This window comes from Ovis aries, chromosome X (assembly GCF_016772045.2).
Source record: "Ovis aries strain OAR_USU_Benz2616 breed Rambouillet chromosome X, ARS-UI_Ramb_v3.0, whole genome shotgun sequence".
In the NCBI taxonomy this organism is placed as follows: Eukaryota; Metazoa; Chordata; class Mammalia; order Artiodactyla; family Bovidae; genus Ovis; species Ovis aries.
This window is the reverse complement of record NC_056080.1, coordinates 82,961,954-82,985,062: the sequence shown is the minus strand read 5'-3', so window position 1 is coordinate 82,985,062 and position 23,109 is coordinate 82,961,954. Positions and strand designations below refer to the sequence as shown.

Below are 23,109 nucleotides of genomic sequence, written 5' to 3'. Positions count from 1 at the left end.
GCTAGAGATAGAGCTCAGATACGGCTAACTCTGGGCTTCCCTTGTGGCTCAGTGTAAAGAATCTGCCTGCAATGCAGGAGACCCAGGTTCAATTCTTGGGTCTGGAAGATACCCTGGAGGAGGGAATGGCAACCCATTCCAGTATCTTGCCTGGAGAAATTCATGGACAGAAGAGCCTGGCAGGCTATAGTCCATGGGGTCGCAAAGAGTCAGACATGACGGAGTGACTAACACTTTCACATGGCTAACTCTAGAGCCCAGGTTTGCAACTACTTTACTCTGCTTAAAAGTTTGCAAAATCAAAACCAACTTTATTGATCAGTGTTTCACAAATCTGGTTGCACTTGATAACCACCTGTGAAGTTTTTTTTTTTTTTAAAGTATCCAGAATCCACGCAGAGATTTAGACTTTATTGTTCTAGGGTAGCCGTTCTGAACACGGGACATCTCCCCCACCTCCAACCCCCGAGTCGCTTGGCAATGTTTGGAGACACTGTTGATGGCTACAAATGGGAAAGGGTGTTACTAGCAAGTAGTAGGTGGAGACCAGGGATGCTGCCCAATGGCTGACAGTGCACAGGACAGCTCCCATCACAGTTATCCAGTCCAAAATTTCAATAATGGCGAGGTTGACAAACGCTGTCCTAAAGCTGATCTGTACGGAAAGTCAGAAGATAGGGGCTGGAAAGAAAAAACGGCGCGCAGACTCCCTCACCTTAGGGGCAGGTATCTGAGCAGTGGGCACAGAACGTATGCGCCTGCACATGCGCAGACCTGCACACCTTTGGCTCTAGGCCAGCGAGAAGCCTTCCTGTGTGCGCCTGCGCGTGGGTGCCCCGCGGGTGTGTGGGGGGGAGGTGAGCGTATACGTCCAGTTCCTGTGCGCCTGCGCGCGCCGCCATTTCCTGCGGCCGTGTGCTCGCGTCGCGGTGCTTATCGGGAAATGAGACAGTCCATGCTTCGAAATGGCTACCCTGGGCGAGAGAAGCCTTGCGGGCGGTTCCTGGAAACGCCGCCAGATGGCGCGCGAAGATAACAATTCTGTCTGGCCGCCCATCTTGGCGCTTTGGGCTCTTGCTCCCCATCCCGCGATGGGCTGGAGGATCTGGGCGGTCCCACCCGCATGGAGTTGACCCAGCACCGTCACCACAGTGCAGGCGGAGGCGGGAGAGAGGAAGGGAGCTGGGTGCCCGCAAAGATCCAAAGCGGCTGTTTGGCGAGCTGCCCTGGTGATCTCTGGACGCCAGACGCTGGTCTTCAGAGCTGGCCGCGGCCAGGACCCATGGACACGAGGGGAGGGCGGCTCGACTCTTCAACCCCGAGGGACCCTGGGCGGACCTGCCAACTCAGGGTGCTGGGGCTCCGTGGGGAGAGGACGTCATTATCAAGAGGTCTAGGAGGGAGGTGAACAGGTTGGGTGGTCCGATGCGCACAGCAGTGCCTTTGTCCCAAAGTTGAAGAACTGCGCTAATCTGACTTTGGTTTTTCTTCATCACGGTACATGACAGGTACAGGAAGAGGTGGTATAGTGTAATGAGCATGTACGTACTCCTGTGCCTGGGCTCTAATGTAAGCTCTGTCCCTTACTTGCTGTGTGGCCTTGGGTATCTTACTCATCTCTCTGCTTCAGTTTCCTTACCTGTAGAATAGTGGCAAAAATACATCCTACCACGTAGGGCTGTTGTGAGGGTTAAATGGTTTTGTGTGCAGGTCATTTCCTGGCACAAAGTACTACATACATGTTGGAGTCTCGTTTTATTAAAAGTTAAAGCTAAATAACCAGCCCCAGAGGAATACCTCTTTCCACCAGAACTATTTAAGGACATGAGGAATGCTGGCCTCTGTTCCTCTTTTCCAGATTTATTGGCTTGACTTCATTTAATAAGACACAGAGTCAATCACCCCTTCTCCAGTAAATTTTTGTCATTAGACTTTACATTTAAAGCATATGCTGTTTTCCTCTGTGTTGCAAGTCTGGGCCTTTCAGGTTTATGTTCTCTCTGCATTAGGAACAGGTGAACTTTAAACACATGTATTCACTGTGGACAACTGCTGTCAATCACTGGAAGAGTCTAATGGAGGTACCACAAGAGTGGAAGGAGCTGTTGTCTTCCATGTAAAGGATATGACTGTGTCCACGATTGGCAGTAGCTGGACTAGGCTTCCAGATTTTTGATCTAGTTACAGCCAGAAGTATTATAATACCTTTCCTATCTCTAAACACTTGACTTCTAGGCAATTTATTAGGGGCCAGGAGGACTTCTCGGTTGTTACATTGCTCAGCAAGACTTCTTGTGACTGTTTTACTAAAATTTATTTTTCATGGGTCAGGTGGGTTATACCTTCTATAATTGTAGTGACTCTGCTCTGAGGCCTAGGGCAAAGCAGCTTTATTCATCTACTTGTCCCTGTGTCACAGTGGACATTCAAATTGCTCTTTGCTGAGAATCTTGGCTTTATTCACAAACTTGGTGAGGATAATTTCTATTATCATAATTCTACTGGAGCCATGGGTTGGTACAGGACTCTGATTAAGTAAAGTTAGCTCATGGGGTTCTCAAGGCAAGAATACTAAGAACTAAAGAGCCTCTTGATGAAAGTGAAAGAGGAGAGTGAAAAAGCTGGCTTAAAACTCAACATTCAAAAAATTAAGATCATGGTATCTGGTCCCATCACTTCATGGCAAATAGATGGGGAAACAATGAGACACTGTTTTTTGGCCTCCAAAATCACTGCAGATGGTGACTGCAGCCATGAAATGAAAAGAGGCTTGCTCCTTGGAAAAAAAAAAAAAAACAAAACTAAGACCAACCTAGACAGCATATTAAAAACGAGAGACATTACTTTGCCGACAAAGGTCCTTCTAGTCAAAGCTATGGTTTTTCCAGTAGTCGTGTATGGATGTGAGTTGGACTATAAAGAAAGCTGAGTGCTGAAGAATTGATGCTTTTGAACTGTGGTGTTGGAGAAGACTCTTGAGAGTCCCTTGGACTGCAAGGAGATCAAACCAGTCAATCCTGAAGGAAATCAGTCCTGAATATTCACTGGAAGGACTGATGCTGAAGCTGAGGCTCCAATACTTTGGCCATCTGATGTGAAGAACTGACTCATTTGAAAAGACCCTGATGCTGGGAAAGATTGAAGGCAGGAGGAGAAGGGGATGGCAGAGGATGATATGGTTGGATGGCATCATCAACTTGATGGACATGAGTTTGAGCAAGCTCTGGGAGTTGGTGATAGACAGGGAAGCCTGGTGTGTTGCAGTCCATGGGTCACAAAGAGTCAGACACGACTGAGACTGAACTAAACTGAACTGAAAGCTAGCTCAGGGCTTCCAGAGTCAGGAAACATGCTCTTTAGGCCTTTTTGGTTTGTCATTGACTCAAGCCTATATGTCATAATGGGATGGGTGTGTCAGGGTATTCTTCTGGCTAAGGGAGTGGCACTATTGGAGAAGAGCGTACTTTCCAAAAGTTATGAGTTCTGCTCCTCTTGTTATTCCAGCTTGAAGGCAGTGAGTCTGCCTACTGTGCAGTTAACTTACATGAATAAAGAGCTCCAAGGCTGGAGGTAGCTGGTGGTATGAACTTCTTGCACTAATATAGCACCCCCCCCCCAATATAGCCCTCAGCAATTGGAGGCAGGCTGCTGATTGGCAAGGTTGAGTTCAGGATGGACCAGGATCAAGGTGATGGTGGACTAGATAGTCATTTTCTGGAATGCTAGGCTCATGTTCTCAATACCCTGACTCAGTCTTGGCCACTGGCCTAGTGGGCATATGACATCTTTGGTGCCTGAGGCCATCAGGCACCAGCATCATCACACAGAATGTGGAGGAGGCACCAATGATGAGAACAAGGCCCTTGGAAGCATGCCAGGATGGGGATGGTGATGGGAGGGAAGTGCAAGTATAGGTGTGATGTCAGGCCAGGAAGGATGGAAGAGCTCCCAAAGAACTTGATACTGCGGACAGCTGGGAGGCCACTGCCTCCTTGCTGGATTCAGAGGGTGGCAAAAGCATCTGGTCTCAGGCTTCATCTTATACAGGGACAGCCTTTGTAAGTTGGAGGGGAGCAGCGGTGCTGGGGTCCTCCTGAGGAGGACACGAGCACTCCCTGAAGTGGGGGCCATGCCAGGCTCCTTCCCTGCCCCCTCCGGGAGAGGAGCCTGCTGTGGTCACAGAAGGTGATATGGATGTGCAGTGGATGATCAAGGACTCATTCTTCCTCAGCACCTTGGTTGTTTTTGAGGAGAAGAATGTGGTTACCAAGGTGGGAGAGGCATGGCAGGGGAGGCCCCGAGTCCTGCAAGATGATCAAGGAGACCCAGCTGTACCCACCCAGCAGTGCACAGACCCCAGCACCTCAGAGCAGAGCAGCCCCAGAAATCCTGAGCAGCACCTGGAAGTGGACAGCCTGGTCAACAGGTAAGGGCTACTCTGTGCCGGGCTCCTGCTAGCCTGCCTGAACTGGAGTTTTGTCGGGGGCAATAACCAAGGTAGGACCCACTTTTGCCCCACATCCATGCCAGTGCCTGGCGCATTGCACACCTAGATACTCAGGCTCCTGCCTGATGAATGCAGTTAAAATGGTGAGTCCCGGGCACAGAGCAGTGTCAAGGGGTTTCTTTTGGCATAAGGAACTGAGATGGAGCCTGTGATTGGAACGGTCATCTGTTCCCAGAGGTAAGAAACCCTGGCTAACTTCTTATATGTGGAGGAGGAAGGAGGTCTCCCAGAGTATAGGAGCACCACAGACTGGGGTGAGGGTGGTCCCAGGTAAAATGAGGGCGATATGTGTGTGTAAAAAGCATCTGTCAGAGAATTAGAAAGGATGGGGGGAAGGGGAGACTGTGAAAGAGTACAACAAGGTGGAGCAGAGAGAGAAGGTCACAGTGACAGGAGAGTGCAAGCATATTAGAGAGGTGCCCTGATACTGGCAGTAAAGGTGGGAGTGGGATTATGATTGGTGATGTGTTGGTGTGTGGTATGCATGAGTGACAGGGCAAGTGTAATTGTCACTAGAGATGACTTTGTGGTGTGGGTGTGAGGTGTTCAAGTCAAGGCTTTCCTGATGGCATCTGCCTGGCTGAACATTACATTCATGCCCTATAAAGCTTATGGATGTGCTGACAGATGGTTGAAACACTGCAGGTTTGTATTGCTTAGAAATTTCATGGAGAGCAAATATGCTTTCATAAGCACTTATCACTTCTGCAGATCCAAGCAAGAGCGAAATGCCAGAAGGGAACACAGGAGTGTTTCACCAACCCAGGAAACAGGGAACAGTAGCTGTGGCTCCTATTGCAGAGACAAATAGAATAAAAACTTAAAGCTCAACTTTGAAAAAACTAAGATCACGGCATCCAATCCCATCACTTCATGGCAAATAGATTGGTAAAAAATGAAAATAGTGGCAGACTTTATTTTCTTGAGCTCCAAAATCACTATGGACGGTGACTGCAGCCATGAAATTAAAAGACACTTGCTCCTTGGAAGAAAAGCTACAATAAACATAGACAGTGTATTAAAAAGCAGAGACATTGCTTTGCTGACAAAGGTCCATCTAGTCATGATTATGATTTTTCCAATAGTCATGTAGGGATGTGAGAGCTTGACCATAAAGAAGGCTGAGTGCTGAAGAAGCCTCTTGAGAGTCCCTTGGATAGCAAAGAGATCAAACCAGTCCATCCTAAAGGACATCAGTCCTGAATATTCATTGGAAGGGCTGATGCTGAAGCTGAAGCTCCAATACTTTGGCCACCTGATGCAAAGAGCTGACTCATTGGAAAACACCCTGATGCTGGGAAAGATTGAGGGCAGGAGGAGAAGGGGGCGACAGAGAATGAGATGGTTGGATAGCATCACCAACTCAATGGACATGAGTTTGAGCAAACCCTGGGAGATAATGAAGGACAGGGAAGGCTGGCATGCTGCAGTCCATGGGGTTGCAAAGAGTTGGACATGACTGAGAGACTGAACAACAATCTTCATGATACTGGGGTTTTTATACATGGAGGTTCCATACTTAAATAGGAGGTTATTTTTAGTGCCAGGTTCATGTGTTAAATGTAACAGGTTTTTTAATTTAAGAACATCCAACTGGTCTTTGCGGAGAAGGCAATGGCACCCCACTCCAGTACTCTTGCCTGGAAAATCCCATGGACGGAGGAGCCTGGAAGGCTGCAGTCCATGGGGTCGCTGAGGGTTGGACATGACTGAGCAACTTCACTTCACTTTTCACTTTAATGCATTGGAGAAGGAAATGGCAACCCACTCCAGTGTTCTTGCCTGGAGAATCCCAGGGATGGGGGAGCCTGATGGGCTGCCATCTCTGGGGTCGCACAGAGTTGGACACGACTGAAGCGACTTAGCAGCAACTGGTCTTTGATTCCTTTTGTCCATCTTTGACTCCAGGCCCTGTAGAGGCCCAGACCAAGATACTGAATGAACAGCTTTGGACTTTGTGCTACAGTACTCAGTGTGCTCTCTGGTTAGACAGGGTGTAAAAAATGCAACCTGTAGGTAAAGGAGGAGGTGATTGGGCTTTGGCAGGGGGAGTTAGGGTGGATGTCAGGAGAGTCTTTCTTTATAGGCGGGATGAGGTTGAAGCTGGAAGACTTTGCCAGAAAGATAGATACATTGTGATGGAAATATAGACTCAGGGTGGCTGCAGTGAAGGAAGAATTAATGGTTGGCTTGGTGAGAAGTGATGAGAGAGGCTGTGCAGGCACCTACTCCTAGACTGACAAGCATGACCCACCTTCTGAGGCCCCCAGGCACCACTGACAGGTTTTGCAAAGGAGAGTCCAAAGACCAGACATGACAAGCAGGGTGGATATACAGCAACACAAGGGAGGAGACCAGTCAAGAGGCTGTTTGCCCAGCCAAGAGATAGCCGACAAGTTGCCTTATCAAAGGTGAAGGAAAGTGGTAGCCAAGGCTGCTCCTGAGATTTCACGTTTGAGCAACTGTGTGTAGTGATGGCCCCAAGGTTTGATAGGAACTAGCTGACGGCTGGTGAGGTTAGTGGGGGTTGGTGTGCAGAGATGTGATAAGGTCATTTGGGTCTGTGAGGATGACTATATGCTGAGTCCTGGGAGTTCTAGTGAATCATTGACCCTGAGGGTGGCCTTAGAGATGCCAGCACACTACACACTACATCAATCCAGTAAAGGACAAAAACTGTGATCACAAGCACAGGTGGGCAGGGTCAGAACCTTATGCCATAAGGACTTGGACTTTCTGCAGAGGACAAAGAGCCAAGAAGATTTCTTTTTAAATTGTTATAAAATACACATAACATTAAAATTACCTTCTTAACCATTTTCAAGTATGCAGTTAAGTGGCATTAAGCACATTCATAGTGTTGTACAGCCAATGTCCTGAACTTTTCCATTAAACAACAGCTCCCCATCCCCTCTACTCCCAACCCCTGGCACTTACCATCCTACTATTTGCCTCTATAAATTTTCTACTATAGATACCTCATAGCAGCGGAATCATACAGTATCTGTCCTTTTGTAACTAGCATCTTTCTCTTAGTCTTAATGTCTTAAAGGTTCATCAGTGTAGCATATCAGAATTTTCTTCCTTTTTAAGACTGAATAATATTCCACAATGTGGACATACTGCTTTTTCTTTGTCTATTCATCTGTCAGTGGACACTTGGGTTGTTTCCACCTTTTGGCTATTGTGAATAGTGCTGCAGTAAATATGGGTGTACAAATATATTTTCAAGATCCCGCTTTCAGTCCTTTTGGGTATATACTCAGAGGTGAAATTGCTGGATCATATGATAACTTTAAGTTTTTTTAGAAACCACTGTACTGTTTTTCCACAGCAGCTGCAGCATTTTCCATTCCCACCCATAGAGCCAGAAAAGTTTTAAGCAGACGATTGATGTGGTCAGATTTGTGCTTTACAGTTATCTCTATGGTGTCAATGAAAAGATTGGACTTGAAATAGGCAGGTACAGGCAGGGAGAAGAGCTTGGAAGTTATTCCAGTCCTCCAGGTAAGAGATGATGGGGTGCTAACTAGGATAGCAGCTGTGGAGATGGAGACAGAACTGTTTAATAAGAATAATGAACCCAGAATTTGGGGAACAATGAGGAAGAGGGAAGTGTCAAGTCAGAAAGTACATGGCTAGGTGCAGTATGTGACCCCTCCTGGCTTATGTGGTGGGGCAACTCTCCAAGTTGCCGCTGCACTTCCTGGAGCTATCTGAACAAATGCCCACTTTACAGACATACCAAACCAAGGCAGCAGTCTCAAATGGGACAACAGAGAAGGGCACCTGAGGCAAGGTCTGGCTTCCAGGTGTGGCTGTGGACAAGCCCTCTTGACAAACCCAAATGATTCTCCATTTCCAGTCTTTGGGTCTAATCACTGGCATGGTATCTCAACAGACTAGGTTTATCAGAAAATGTGGCATTTGGATTGTGTGGACCAGGGAATTAAGGGCTGCTTACCCCTCATAGTCTCAAGTAACAATTAATTCCTCAGCCCCAGCCTGGATATATGTCAGAAGGAAAGGTAGTTTATGCACCCTTCTAGTGGATGAGGCTCGACCAGCCTGGGATTCCAATAAGCACAGAAGAGGGCAGAGTGAGAACTGCAAGGACACAGGCAACAATAACAGCAGAATTGTGAGGGAGAGTTGGATGGAGGATAGAAAAAAATCCAATCAGCATCTTAGAATGTCTGAATTGGCCAAGTTAGAGTAGTTGAGAGCTGAGACAGAATAGAGAATTCTTATATGTGGGTTGCATATAATTTCACATAAGGACAGTTGGTATGGCCCAGCAGAAGAGGACCAGAGGACAGTCACTGCCAAGGCTAAAATCTCAGGCTGTGGGAGATTGTTTTTCCATCAGTTTAGCAAGCTTTAATTTTTATATTTTATAATTTTTATTATCTTCATTACCTCCACCATAGTTAGGTCTCAGGTCAAACAACAGGGAGGAAACACAGTCACACCATGAACAGAAAATTGGATTGAAAATTTACTGAGCATGGCCCCACCCATCGTAACAAGACCCAGTTTCCCCCAGTCAGTCTCTCCCAACAGGAAGCTTCCATAAGCCTCTTATCCTTTTCCATCAGAGGGCAGAGAGAATGAAAACCTCAACCACAGAAAATGAATCAAACTAATCACATGGACCACAGTGTTGTCTAACTCAATGAAACTATGAGCCATGCCATATAGGGCTACCCAAGATGGACGGGTCATGGTGGAGAGTTCTGACAAAATGTGGTCCACTGGAGAAGGGAATAGCAAACCACTACAGTATTCTTGCCTTGAGAATACCATGAACAGTATGAAAAGGCAAAAAGATAGGACATTGAAAGATGAACTCCCCAGGTCTGTAGGTGCCCAATATGCGACTGGAGAAGAACGCAGACATAACTCCAGAAAGAATGAAGAGATAGAGCCAAAACGAAAACAATGCCCAGTAGTGGATGTGGTTGGTGATGGAAGTAAAGTCCAATGCTGTGAAGAGCAGCATTGCATAGGAAACTGGAATGTTAGGTCCATGAATCGAGGTAAATTACAAGTGGTCAAACAGGAGATGGCAAGAGTGAACACTGACATTTTAGGAATCAGCAAACTAAAATGGACTGAAATGGGTGAATTTAATTCAGATGATCATTATACCTACTACTGTGGGCAAGAATCCCTTAGAAGAAATGGAGTAGCCATCAAAGTCAACAAAAGAGTCCGAAATGCAGTACTTGGGTGCAATCTCAAAAATGGCAGAATGATCTCTGTTTGTTTCCAAGGGAAACCATTCAATATCACAGTAATCCAAGTCTATGCCCCAACCAGTAATGCTGACGAAGCTGAAGTTGAACAGTTCTATGAAGACCTACAAGACCTTATAGAACTAACACTCCCAAAATATGTCCTTTTCATCATAGGAGGCTGGAATGCAAAAGTAGGAAGGCAAGAGATACCTGAAATAACAGGTAAATTTGGCCTTGGAGTACAAAATGAAACAGGACAAAGGCTAATTAGAGTTTTGTTAAGAGAACGCACTGGTCATAGCAAACACCCTCTTCCAACAACACAAGAGAAGCTCTACACATGGACATCACCAGATGGTCAACACCAAAATCAGATTGATTATATTCTTTGCAACCAAAGATGGAGAAGCTCTATACCGTCAGCAAAAACAAGACTGGGAGCTGACTATGGCTCAGATCATGAACTCTTTTTTGCCAAATTCAGACATAAATTGAAGAAAATAGGGAAAGCCACTAGACTATTCAGGTGTGACCTAAATCAAATTCCTTATGATTATACAGTGGAAGTAACAAATAGATTCAAGGGATTAGATCTGATAGAGTGCCTGAAGAACTATGGATGGAGGTTTGTGACACTGTACAGGAGGCAGTAATCAAGACCCCAGAAAAAGAAATGCAAAAAGGCAAAATGGTTGTCTGAGGAGGCCTTACAAATAGCTGAGAAAAGAAGAGAAGCTAAAAGCAAAGGAGAAAAGGAAAGATATAGGCATCTAAATGCAGAGTTCCAAAGAATAGCAAGGAGAGATAAGGAAACCTTCCTCAGTTTGAGGAAGAAATGCAAAGAAATAGAGGAAAACAATAGAATGGGAAAGACTAGAGATCTCTTCAAGAAAATTAGAGATACCAAGGGAACATTTCATGCAAAGATGGACACAATAAAGGACAGAAATAGTATGGAACTAACAGAAGCAGAAGATATTAAAAAGAGGTGGCAAGAATACACAGAAAAACTATACAAAAAAAATCTTCATGACCCAGATAACCACGATGGTGTGATCATTCACTTAGAGCCAGAAACTCTGGAATGCGAAGTCAAGTGGGCCTTAGGAAGCATCACTACGAACAAAGCTAGTGGAGGTGATGGGATTTCAGCTGAGCTATTTCAAATCCTGAAAGATGATGCTGTGAAAGTGCTGCAGTCAATATGCCAGCAAATTTGGAAAACTCAGCAGTGGCCACAGGACTGGAAAATGTCAATTTTCATTCTAATCCCAAAGAAAGGCAATGCCAAAGAATGTTCAACCTACTGCACAGTTGCACACATCTCACACACTAGCGAAGTAATGCTCAAAATTCTCCAAGCCGGGCTTTGATAGTACGTAAACTATGAACTTCCAGATTTTCAAGCTGGATTTAGAAAAGGCAGAGGAACCAGAGATCAAATTGCCAACATCTGTTGGATCATAGAACAAGCAAGAGAGTTCCAGAAAAATATCTACTTCTGCTTTGACTACACCAAAGCCTTTGATTGTGTGGATTGCAACAAATTGTGGAAAATTCTGAAAGAGATGGGCATACCAGACCACCTTACCTGCCTCCTAAGAAATCTGTATGCAGATCAGGAAGCAACAGTTAGAACTGGACATGGAACAACAGAATGATTCCAAATTGGCAAAGGAGTACATCAAGGCCGTATATTGTCACTCTGCTTATTTAACATATATGCAGAGTACATCATGGGAAGTGCCAGACTGGATGAAGCACTATCTGGAAACAAGACTGCCAAGGGAAATACCAATAACTTCAGATATGCAGATGACCCCACCCTTATGGCAAAAAGGGAAGAGGAACTAAAGAGCCCCTTGATGAAAGTGAAAGAGGAGAGTGAAGAAGCTGGCTTAAAACTTAACATTCAAAAAACTAAGATCATGGCATCCAGTCCTATCAGTTCATAGCAAATAGATGAGGAAACAATGGAAACAGTGAGAGACTTTATTTTGGGAGGCTCCAAATCCCTGCAGATGGTGACTACAGCTATGAAATTAAAAGATGCTTGCTCCTTGGAAGAAATCTATGACCAACCTAGACAGCATATTGAAAAGCAGAGATATTACTTTGCTGGCAAAGGTCTATCTAGTCAAAGCTATTATTTTTCCAGTAGTTATCTGTGGATGTGAGAGTTGGACTGTAAGGAAAACTGAGCGTTGAAGCATTGATGCTTCTGAACTGTGGTGTTGGAGAAGACTTTTGAGAGTCCCTTGGACTGTAAGGAGATCAAACCAGTCCATCTTAAAGGAAATCAGTCCTGAATATTCATTAGAAGTACTGATGCTGAATTGAGGGTCCAATACTTGGGCCACCTGATGAGACGGACTGACTCATTGGAAAAGACCCCAATGCTGGGAAGGATTGAAGGCAGGAGGAGAAGTGGATGGCAGAGGATGAGATGGTTGGATGGCATCACTGACTCGATGGACATGAGTTTGAGCAAGCTCTGGGAATTGGTGATAGACAGGGAAGCCTGGTGTGCTGTAATCCATGGGGTCACAAAGAGTTGGACAGTAATGAGCGACTGAACTGAACTGAATAATTTTATAGTTCTGTCATTCCCGATGCCTGAGTATAACAAAGACAATGTAATTTGAGGTATAAAGGAAGACCTAGGATTCCTTGGATGACTTAACTGGTGAAATTTATTCCTCAGTTACTTGAAAGAATCAGAATTCCTCACGAGGGAATACTTGTTCCAACAAAAGCTTAGCAGCAGTAGTTGCAATGGCCCTTTTAAAAGGGAAAGCTTCAAGCCAGTGAAGGAACAGACATGGTAGTAAGAACATATTTAAAATCATGAGATTTTGGAGATGAGTGAAATCAAATTGCCACTGAAGGAAAAGGTCTTGAACATATGTATATTAACAAAATTCCATAGGTAAGTGATAAAAATTTCCAGTAGAAACCCACTGGCTTAGAATACCAGAATTTAAATTTTAAAAAGTAAAATTGCAACTAAATTAACATTTTAAAAATAATTGAAATTATGACTGATAACATTGTGCTGTTGTTTTCTAACATCGGGCAATTCAGGGCAGCACTGAGACTCTGAGAAATAAAAGCATATCATGGACAGTGAGAGCACTGACAAATCTCTAAGAATTTTATATGATTTCTGAAATATTTATGTAATTAACATTTTACCCATTAAATTTAGGAAATGCTCTGCATTAGTATTATTGTTATTTTTTATTATTGGATTGATGCTTCTCATGTAATTTATATAATATAAAATATATTGTACATTGTACAGTATAAAATACAAATATACAACTCACAAGACAGCTGTTTTTATTAAATTAACAATATTAGACTAGCTTTGTTTGCCAAGGATTTACCTAAATTCTTTGAATTTGAATTAAAAAAAATAATGTTTATAAAAAATTCTTATAAAAGAATACTTTTTCTTCTGTACATTCAAAGTACTAGAAAATACTTAATGAGTTTTAGAAATATTTAATTTATATAAGTATTTATCCCTAAGTGAACTGGAATAAAGGATAAGTGATCTTGTAAGTTTACTTGGTAATTCTATTCAAAAGTAAAGAGATATTGCACATATATAACATACACGTGTACATAATGTTCAGATAGACTCAAATGGAAATCTTATGGCTTTAATTCTAAAATTTCAACCATGTGTCAGGTATAAACAGAAATTAAAGACTCATTGGTTTGTATAAGAGCTGGTTCTCCTTTTTGCCACATTTTATATTTTTATCAGAATTCTGTTTCTGGCAGATCGGACAAGTTGAGGTCACCTGCTCAACATGAAGGCTAAAGCTTCCTGCTAATATTTGTACAGGAGGCTTTAAATTTTCTTGCCCTAATATATAATCTTATGGAGACTGTAGACTAAATTTTGGGTGAGGGACCAAGGAGAAACTAGTCAGTTGGGGTACCTTAAAACTTATCTACCTGGACAAAATATCTAGAACATTTCCAATTAGGTTTTCCAGCATATTGTTTTTAAGCTTTGTGACCACGGAGAGCTCCCCGCCATTGAAGGGAGGACCTAGAAGGCAATATATTTGTCCTAGACACTTAGGGGAAGAGAAGTCCTTAATCACAGTTACTTTGGGATATTGGGAAGCAATAGTAGCTTCTGTGGAGAGTTGACACGGAGATGGGAATGAAGAGACGAGAAGAGCTAGTGCACCCAGCTCTTTCAAGAAGCTTGGCTGTTGCAGAGGGGAGAGAAGCCATGGAGTCGGAGTGGGGTGGGACGTTTGAAGTTAAGAAAGACCTTTTTGTTTGCCTTTAACGGGCCGTCTAAGTTATTAGCCCATGCTTCTGCTTTTATCCCACTTCTATCTGCAGACTTAGTGATGGGAAGTGTAGTGGCAGCTACTTGGTCAGACTAGGGATGGGAAGGGCAGTCGAAGTTACATCCTGAGAGCAATTTGTGACCTGCAAGCAGACCCTCTCCCCATAATTTTCACGTGTAGGGGGAAAATAAAAATGCTATTACTTCGTTAAAAATAACTATGAGTGCTTGGCAATAAAAAAAGACAAGGAGATCCTAACTGCGATCAACAAACGTGTAACAATGGTACGTCTGTGCTTGAGCCTTTGTATGTGCCTCAAGCTCATGCTCAGTGGAGTTTGGCAGGTGTGCCCCTTCAGCAGCAGCCATTTTTTGCATCTGAGAGCTCTGACCGCGATGTCCGTCGTGAAATACGACTATCAATAAAGAAAATGGCTGTCCTGGGCGTGCTCAGCTTTGGCAGGGCTTATTCTGGGCTTTTCCCATGTTAGCCAGCAGATGACAAGCAAGGATCACTAGTGGGTTGAGCCTCACCTGTTGGGCATGCTCAGAAGCCTTTTGATTTTCATGGCCCTTCCCCACACATTGCAGGGTTATCAGTCTGTTTGAGAATGTAGAGAGCCCTGATGATTCTCTTCCCACTCCTTTGCCCTCCTAACCACCCCGCCCGCCCCCGCCCCCCCCCCCCACCCCGCCCCAGCCAGCCAAAGCAGGACATCCCTTTAGCTCAAACAGTAAAGAATCTGCCTGTGATGCAGGAGAACAGAGTTCCATCCATGAGTCAGGAAGATCCTCTGGAGAAAGGAATGACAATCCACTCCAGTATTCTTGCCTGGAGAATTCCATAGACAGAGAAGCCCAGTGGGCTACAGTTCATGGGGTCGCAAAGAGTCAAATATGACTGAACTACTAACACACACAGCCAGCCAAAGCAGCTGAGGGGAGAAGCCTCTTGCCAGAGAACTGGTGCCCTGCTGGATTTTTGTGCACAGGCATTTTGAGCACCTCAGCCTGGGGAGAAGACAGGATGGCTTGGGACTATTTAAGCAGGACAGGTGAACTGGGACTGGGGAAATTTGGAGAAAGGAGCGATGGTAACAGGATGAAGGGGACAGAAATGCCACTGTTTCCAGCTAAGAGAGGTCTTTGTCTTTTAAAACATCACTGAGGTAATCCGTAGTCATTTCCAGTAGTCATGTATGGATATGAGAGTTGGACTATGTAGAAAGTTGAGCACTGAAGAGTTGATGCTTTGAACTGTGGAACTGGAGAAGACTCTTGAGAGTCCCTTGGACTGCAAGGAGATCAAACCAGTCCATCCTAAAGGAAATCAGCCCTGAATGTTCATTGGAAGGACTGATGCTGAAGCTGAAACTCCAATACTTTGGCCACCTGATGAGATAAACTGACTGATTGGAAAAGACCCTGATGCTGGGAAAGATTGAAGGCAGGAGGAGAAGGGGATGACAGAGGATGAGATGGTTGAATGGCATCACTGACTTCATGGACATGAGTTTGAGTAAGCTCCAGGAGTTGGTGATGGACAGGGAAGCCTGGTGTGTTGCAGTTCATGGGGTCACAAAGAGTCAGACACAAATGAGCGACTGAACTGAACGGAAGTCATCAGGTGTTCTTGGGGACTTTGTTTGTGATGGGAGGGGAGCAGTGGTGCTGGGGTCCTCCTGAGGAGGACATGAATGCTCCCTGAGGTGGGGGTGATGCCGGGCTCTTCTGTGCCCCTAACCCCACCTCCTGGGAGAGGAGCCTACTATGGTCACAGGAGGGGATATGGGTGTGCAGTGGATGATCAAGGACTCATTCTTCCTCAGCACCTTGGTTGTTTTTGAGAAGAATGTGGTCACCAAGGTGGGAGAGGCATGGCAGGGGAGCCCTGGAGTCCTGCAAGATGATCAAGGAGACGCAGCTGTACCCACCCAGCAGTGCACAGACCCCAGCACCTCAGAGCAGAGCAGCCCCAGAAATCCTGAGCAGCGCCTGGAAGTGGACAGCCCGACCAACAGGTAAGGGCTACTCTGTGCCAGGCCCTGCTAACCTGCCTGCACTGGAGTTTTGTCAGGGGCCACACTCCAAAGCAAATCCTAACACTAGTCATGCCCGTTACCTTCTGCAGGTGTGATTGGCTAGGAGTCCTTGTGAAGCTGATCAGCAATGAGCATACCAGGGGTAGGTCTCTGTGGGCTTGAGTATGAAGCCACAGCATCAAATCTGTTACACCAAGCCTGACAGCCATTTGTAGCATGAAGATCTGGGTTAGCAGAGGGATACAGAGTGCCTTTGCCATTCATGGGGGTGGAAGATTCCTGAGGACAGTGTGCTACAATGTGAATAAATTCTTCCACTGCCACAGCCACCAGGATGGCCTTGCATGGCAGCATATCCATGTTCCTTAGCTCCCCAGCGATCTTTCCCCAGAGTGGCCACAAGTTTGGGAAATGATATACAAATGAACTTCCGTGGTAGCTCAGATGGTAAAAAATCTGCCTGTAGTATAGGCAACTTAGGTGCAATCCCTGGGTTGGGAAGATCCCCTGGAGAAGGGAATGGCAACCCACTCCAGTACTCTTGCCTGGGGTATTCCATGGACAGAAGAGCCTAAATATTCCATGTGAGCCAACTGTAGGTAGCAAACAAAATGGCCAGCCCTCTATCCCCACCCTCATGAAGCACACAGTGAACCAATGACCAACTACTACAGCAGTAACACCACAGTAATAGGCATTAGCATTTGCTTTGAGCTGAGAATGTGCAGGCATCCTTCTGATGCTTTATGTGTACTCACTTAATTCTCACACCAACCATATGGGAAAAGTGCTATTATTATTTGTTCTATAGATAAGAAACTGAGGCAGAAGTAGGTTGAACAGCTGGCCAGTAGTCGTCCAACCAGGCAGTGGCCTAATAGGGATTAAAACACAGTCAGCCCAGGGCCTGTGTTGCTAATCACCATGTCATATCTGCAGCCTCTCCATTTTTGATAAACTGGCTCATCATATCCTTCAGGTCTCCTTGCTGCTTCAGCTCTTTTGTCACCTGAACTATTGTGTTGGGTGTGGATAAGTGGATGCCAGACACTTGCTAGCTGCTCAGTCAGAAATGGATGCTGTTTCCTTCCTCTTGTACTCAGTCTTCTTTCCACTGTCTGGTTTTGTACTTTATCCTCCCACCTGTCTTTCCAGGTTCCCACGGGGCTTCCCCTCCCAGCCAGTCCACCTCCTCCAGTCTCCATGGTGCATTCCTATGTCCTAGAGTGATATAGGAGTAGCCCAGGGTGACTGGGCACACTGAGGCAGGGAACCTCGTCCAGAGTGGGGTGAGAAGTCAGGTACCCTGGAAGGGCTTCCCAGAGGAGAAGGTGGTGTTGTATGCAAATGTACCAGAGAGGTCAGGTGCATGTGACATATTCCCTAAAGATGGGGCTTGGGATCTGGGCAGGTGCTAGATTATGATTGTTTCCTACAATCCCCACTCTTAAACTAGTTGAAGTCCTGTGCACTGGATTCTCTGGCAAAGGGGTGGTAGCCCAGAGGCTAGGGCAGGTGGATGAAGCCACAAACTCAGGACATGATCTGAGTGGCATCATGTTGGAGAGAAGCCAGAATTAACCCAGGGCAGTGTGTTCCCATAAAGCTGGGCTGAAAGTGTTAGACAGGGAGTTGACATGAGGTGATGGCACAAATGGGGAAAGCTCAGGGATGGAACCTAAAAGAATTCCCTGAACTGTAATAGGCAGGCAGCTGCAGCAGCTTTTGGTATGAGACTGCTAATCCAGGAACAGGCAGAATAAAAGCAAGTAATTGCCTGGCCAGAAAAACACCTTGTGAGCTGGCTAGGAGGTCCAATTCCAGGCCAAGGGTTGTGTGTTACACCAAGGGGTTGAGATTCAGAAAAACCATTATGCCTGTAAGTTTTCTTCCTCTTCTTATGGCAGGTGACTTCCAGAATAAGGTCCATCCACATCTCTTCCTTGGTGATGCCTAAGTTGATTTGCCCCTCTCTTCCTCAGCTTTGTATTCTCCAGAGACTTCACTGGAGGAAGGGGGCAGGGAGCTCATTCCAGGAAGGGGCTGTTTGTCAAGTCTGTGCAAGCCCTATAGCTATGCTATAACCAAGTGAGTCACAGGCCAAGGCCCTTGGCTGTAGGAGTAGTTATGGGCACACGCTGGAAGGCTGGGGTCTTGCCTCTGACTTATAAAATGAGTGCTTCTACCCATTGATTTCAGGAGCCTCAAAGAACAGAAGCTCAGTGATCTTCAAGGTTTGTTTAAAAAACATTGGCATTCTTTTAAACTCCTTGACATGGCAGTTTGGGCATTAACCCCTGATAACCCTGTGTGACTCTGCAACACACCAGTTCTCAATGTTGATGTGCTTGCCCCTCCCTCCACTTCTTTCAAGGACTTCCCTGGTGGCTCAGACAGTAAAGTGTCTTGCTTACAATGTGGGAGACCTGGGTTTGATCCCTGGGTTGGGAAGATCCTCTGGAGAAGGAAATGGCAACCCACTCCAGTACTCTTGCCTGGAAAATCCCATGGACAGAGGAGCATGGTAGGCTGCTGGGAGCCAGCACGGGAGGTCCCACCCATGACAAGGTCATGTGGAGGAGACCTGACAGGCAAGGTGGATCAGGACTCGAGGGACTTCCTGGACCTGCTCAAGCATCTACCCCAAACCGAAATCTGTCTGTCTACTGTTTACTATATTATGCTTTTCACCAACTCTTCTGACATTAACAGGGGGCTATCCCCGACCACCTTTCTCTGGAGAAAATCAACTTAGGGCTCTAGCTGATAAATCTCCTGGGCATGAAAGGAACATTTCAATTCAAACCCCCCTGTTAGCAGTCTAGCTTGCTTGGCAGGTTTATCCAGACTCTTGCAACTACGCATATGATTGTTCACAAACCATGACACAGGAAGCCGAAGCATTCTAAAAATATAGAGCCCTTCGAGGGGTGAAAATGTTTTATTAAAATAATACTGGTGATGGGTTTCATTGTTGAGCCAATGCTTGCTGCCAAGTTCCCATATTCCTTATCCATTGTGTGCCTGGGAGTGCGTTAGTTAATATAGTTGGAATGTAAGAAAAACAAGTAGTAGCCTTGATATTAACCACATCAGACCTTTGAGCTAATAAGTTCTTTTTTTGTTGTAACCCACTGCACCTTTGCTCCATGAGAATGTAACTCTGTTTAGTACTTTCTGAGGCTGACACAGAATAGAGCTATAAAGGAAAAACACTTCAAGGGAAAACAAGTTTTCTGGTTGATCAACCTTTATTAAAAAAGGGTCATAAAATGTCAACAGGCCTCCAAGGCCAGAAGATAATGTACACAACATAAGACCCTTGTTTATGGGAAAGGTATGCAGAAAAATATCCTGGTTTTGATAACGGCAAAACTGCTGGAATGTTTGAGCTGACTCTGCATGACTTTGCATCTTTCACTTTCCTCTATGTACAAGTCAGGATATAAAAGCTCCTTTCAAAAATAAAGTTACAGGCCTCACTCACCGAAGCTTGGTCTCCCTGTGTCATTCTTTTGTTCACCGGTGCCATTCATCCTGAGGGTATCCCTGGACTCTACTGAGGCTGGACCCTGGCAGTAGGCTACAGTCCACAGGGTCGCAAAGAGTCAGACATGACTGAGAAACTTCACTTCACTTCACTTTCACTTCTTTCAGGATGAGAAACTCCTCGAGCTGTACGGTCTCTGTTCCCAGCCCTGCCCCTCCTGAGCAGCATCCTTTTCACATGCCAGCCTCCCCAAGTGAACTGGAGCCCAACTCAACCAGGTAAGAAGAGACCATCTGGGAGATGTTCTCTGGGCTATTCCCTGGAGCTAAAGGACTCAGCTTTTGTCTCATGCTACTTCCTTGACATTAGTTCTAGTGCCTCCTGCAATTCCCAGCAGCCTGCTGGTCAAGGGGCCACAGAGTGTAGCCCAGGTTCCCCTAGTATAAACTCCTGTGTGGAGGCCTGAATGGAATCTCCCAGTGAGAAGCTGATGTGTCACTTTCGAGGGCTCTGCTATCCTTTGGACCTTGCTAGTGTCTCTTGGGGAACATGATTGAAAAGGCCAAAGAAATACCTCTGAGGCCAGGGCCTATGTCGTCTATCTCTCACACATTATCTGTTGTGAGAAGAGGCACATACCTACTGCCTCACCTCTGCTCCTGGCCCCCATGCCATGTTAGAGTTCAGGAAGAGAGTCATTGCAAGGAGGCTGAGTGAGGTAGGTGTGTGTGTGTGTGTGTGTGTGTGTGTGTGTGTGTGTGTGTGTGTGTGTGTAGGAGAGATCAGAGGAGCCTCTACTGCCATCAAGCCAGCAGGCTGGAGTGCAGAGCATGGAAATGGGGCCAAATTTGGGGTCATTATGAGTCTATCATGAAGTAGACCTTGTTTCCAATGATGCCAGTGGCTTGTCCAGGGTAAGGCAACTTCTTGACCTCCGGAACTCCATGAGTGAGAAGGGAGAGAAGAGAGAGATTAGATTGCAGGTAGAGATTTGAAAATCTAGGATTGAGGCTTATAAGCAACCTCAGTCCCAGACAAAACAGAAACAAAATGTGATGAGAAAGGAGGATAGAAAATCCACTGGACTGAAGTCTCAGGAGAGTAGTGTACCACCACTGGCTGTAGGGAGCCTCTTTCTAGCACTCTCAAATCTACACACAGCCAGCTATACCCATGAGCTTTGATTTCAGCCCAAGTCCACTAAATGGGGGTTCTCTCTGCCCTGGACCCCTACTTTAGATCAGGCCCAGTCCCCTGGAATCTTCCAGTATAACTATTTCTGTTCTGTTATGCTTTTTCTACAGCAAAGGGATTCTCTTTGTGAAGGAGTATGTGAATGCTGGTGAGGTATCTTCCAGGAAGCCACTGTCTTCATTCTATGGCAGGTAAGTCCCAGATCTTTCATATCATGGCCTTCTCCTACCAGGCCCTATGCTGTTCTCATTCCTGCATCCCCAATACCTCACTAAGTACATGGCCCAAGTACCTTCATTTATCATATAGATGGATGATTTAATTGCCCATGGACATGATATACCTTTCCAGCTGTTCTACCTAACTTGATGTCTTGTGCTCCCCTTTTATCATTACTTCATCCTATGCTCCACTTCCAGCCTCATCCATTTCTACCTGTCTTTCTCAGTAGACTACAAACTTTCTTTTTGTGAAATCCTGAGAGTATCACTCTTGATAGAGCTGTTGGGGCCCTTAAGAACTGTCTAGTTAATTCCATCCTTCCAGAACTCAGAGCTCCTCTCTTCAGATCCCAAGCTCCTTCCAGCATGCCTATTTGCTTCATTTGAACACACATTTGACTGTGTGTGTTCACACAGATACATGCATAACTTTTCACTCATCTTCTCTTTGCTTGCTTCTTGATGCTGTATTGAAGTCTACCTCTGTGCCACCTCAGCTAAAAACTAACCCACACTGAGACAGTGTTCTCCTGGGAATTTTAAAAAATGACACATCCCCTCACTTCTGTGGTTAGGATTTTAGTAACAGAAAGGAACATCCTGGCTTTATTTCAGGATTCGGCCTCTGGGGATTCCAGGCCAGCTTTCACTGCTGCTGTGGAATGATGAGCATGGGCATATGGATCAAGTTCAAGTACACACTCAACCCTCATTTGTTAGGTCATTTTGGGAAAGATGGTCAACTTTTATGAGTCACAGTTTCTTCATTTGTAACTCTTTAGAATGATTTTTCCCCAGTAGCTTTTTTGAAATACAATACATATATCATAAAATTCACTCTTTAAAGTGTACAGCCCAGTCATTTTTGGTACATCCACAATGTTGTGAGATCATCACAGCTATCCAATTCCAGAAATTTTTATCACCCAAAAAGGGAACTGCAGACCCATTAGCAGCTCTCCCCCTCCTCCTGCCCGCCACACACACCACCAGCCACAGCCCTTGGCCACCACTATTTTCTGTCTCTATAGACTTTTCTGGGAGGTTTCTATATGAGAAATACTGTTTACTCCAGCACCCTCAAGAGAGCTATCTTTGCCTCTATGAACACTGTCCATCTGGTATTTCTTCTTCCAGTCTCACCAGTACTTTGTTTAATTGGACACTTAGAATTGTGTAGTTCAGTGTGTTTTCCCCTTTTGCTTTACATTCCAGGAGGTTTAGAAATAAGCTTAGTGCTCAAAAGAAATCAAAAGCTGGGCTGAAATTCTAGTTCACTCCTTTTACTGCAAGCATGACCTTAGCCAGGTTACTTACCTCAGGAGGTCATCGCACAGCTCCTATGAGAATGGAAGCTTCACCAAAGCATGTCCTAGAGCTTGTAGCTAGTTTTCCTTCCTTGGAAATAGTTTTCAATCATTAGTTTTATGTAAGAAGTATATTATTGAAAAATAAAGACATAAAAAGGAAAAAAAAAAAGCCACCCTGAATTGCACTCTGTAACTCAAGCACAGATATGTTGGAATGTTTCCTTCCTTTTTTGTTCCTATTCTTAGTGTCTGATTTCTGCTGTGAGTGGGCTTCTGGTGACTGTCACATTATAACCCAGGTATATATGTGGGGAGAAAAGTCATGGTCCTTTCCCCCTGGTCAGTGAAAGTGACAGTTCTGGTATGCACAGCCTCCAGAATCCTAGCCACACACTTGTCATCTTCCTCATCATGGCAGGTCTTCTTTGCCCCCAAGGCAAAGGATCTTCTCTGCAAGAATTATGCCTTGGTGGCACCAGGTTTAAAGCTTCCCTTACCATTTAGCATAACAGACAATGGCAAGTCAGGCAGTCACGTCTCAGCTTGTGGCCACAGGGTTAATCAGAAAAGCATTTTCCACTAATGACTGCAGTAGTGATCTGCCTCCCATGTTTTTCCCTCCTCTCTCCCATCACACTCCCTGCAGCATTGGCAGCAATGAGGACTCATGCAACATGGAGGAGAAACTCCCATATGATGGTACTCCATACTCTGAGAGGTAAGTCTGCTGTTACCAGGGAGCACACAGGTCTACAGACGAGAAGCAGCTGAGGGAGATGTAGCCATT

General features: G+C 45.3%; 1 protein-coding gene across 14 annotated transcripts in view; it reads left to right on the top strand.

Moving 5' to 3' along the window:
• The window catches only part of ZNF185 (zinc finger protein 185 with LIM domain), a 66,524-nt gene that overhangs the window by 33,840 nt on the left and 9,575 nt on the right, over positions 1-23,109 (top strand). For 11 of the 14 annotated variants that reach the window (XM_012107131.5, XM_060407841.1, XM_060407839.1 and 8 more), the window contains 5 exons: positions 4,232-4,426; positions 15,895-16,086; positions 19,765-19,875; positions 20,902-20,982; positions 22,969-23,040. In XM_012107131.5, coding sequence (XP_011962521.2) covers positions 4,232-4,426; positions 15,895-16,086; positions 19,765-19,875; positions 20,902-20,982; positions 22,969-23,040 — 651 coding nt within the window. The remainder of the gene's footprint in view (positions 1-4,231; positions 4,427-15,894; positions 16,087-19,764; positions 19,876-20,901; positions 20,983-22,968; positions 23,041-23,109) is intronic. The other 3 variants (XM_060407845.1, XM_012107141.5, XM_060407844.1) reach the window with 1 other exon arrangement.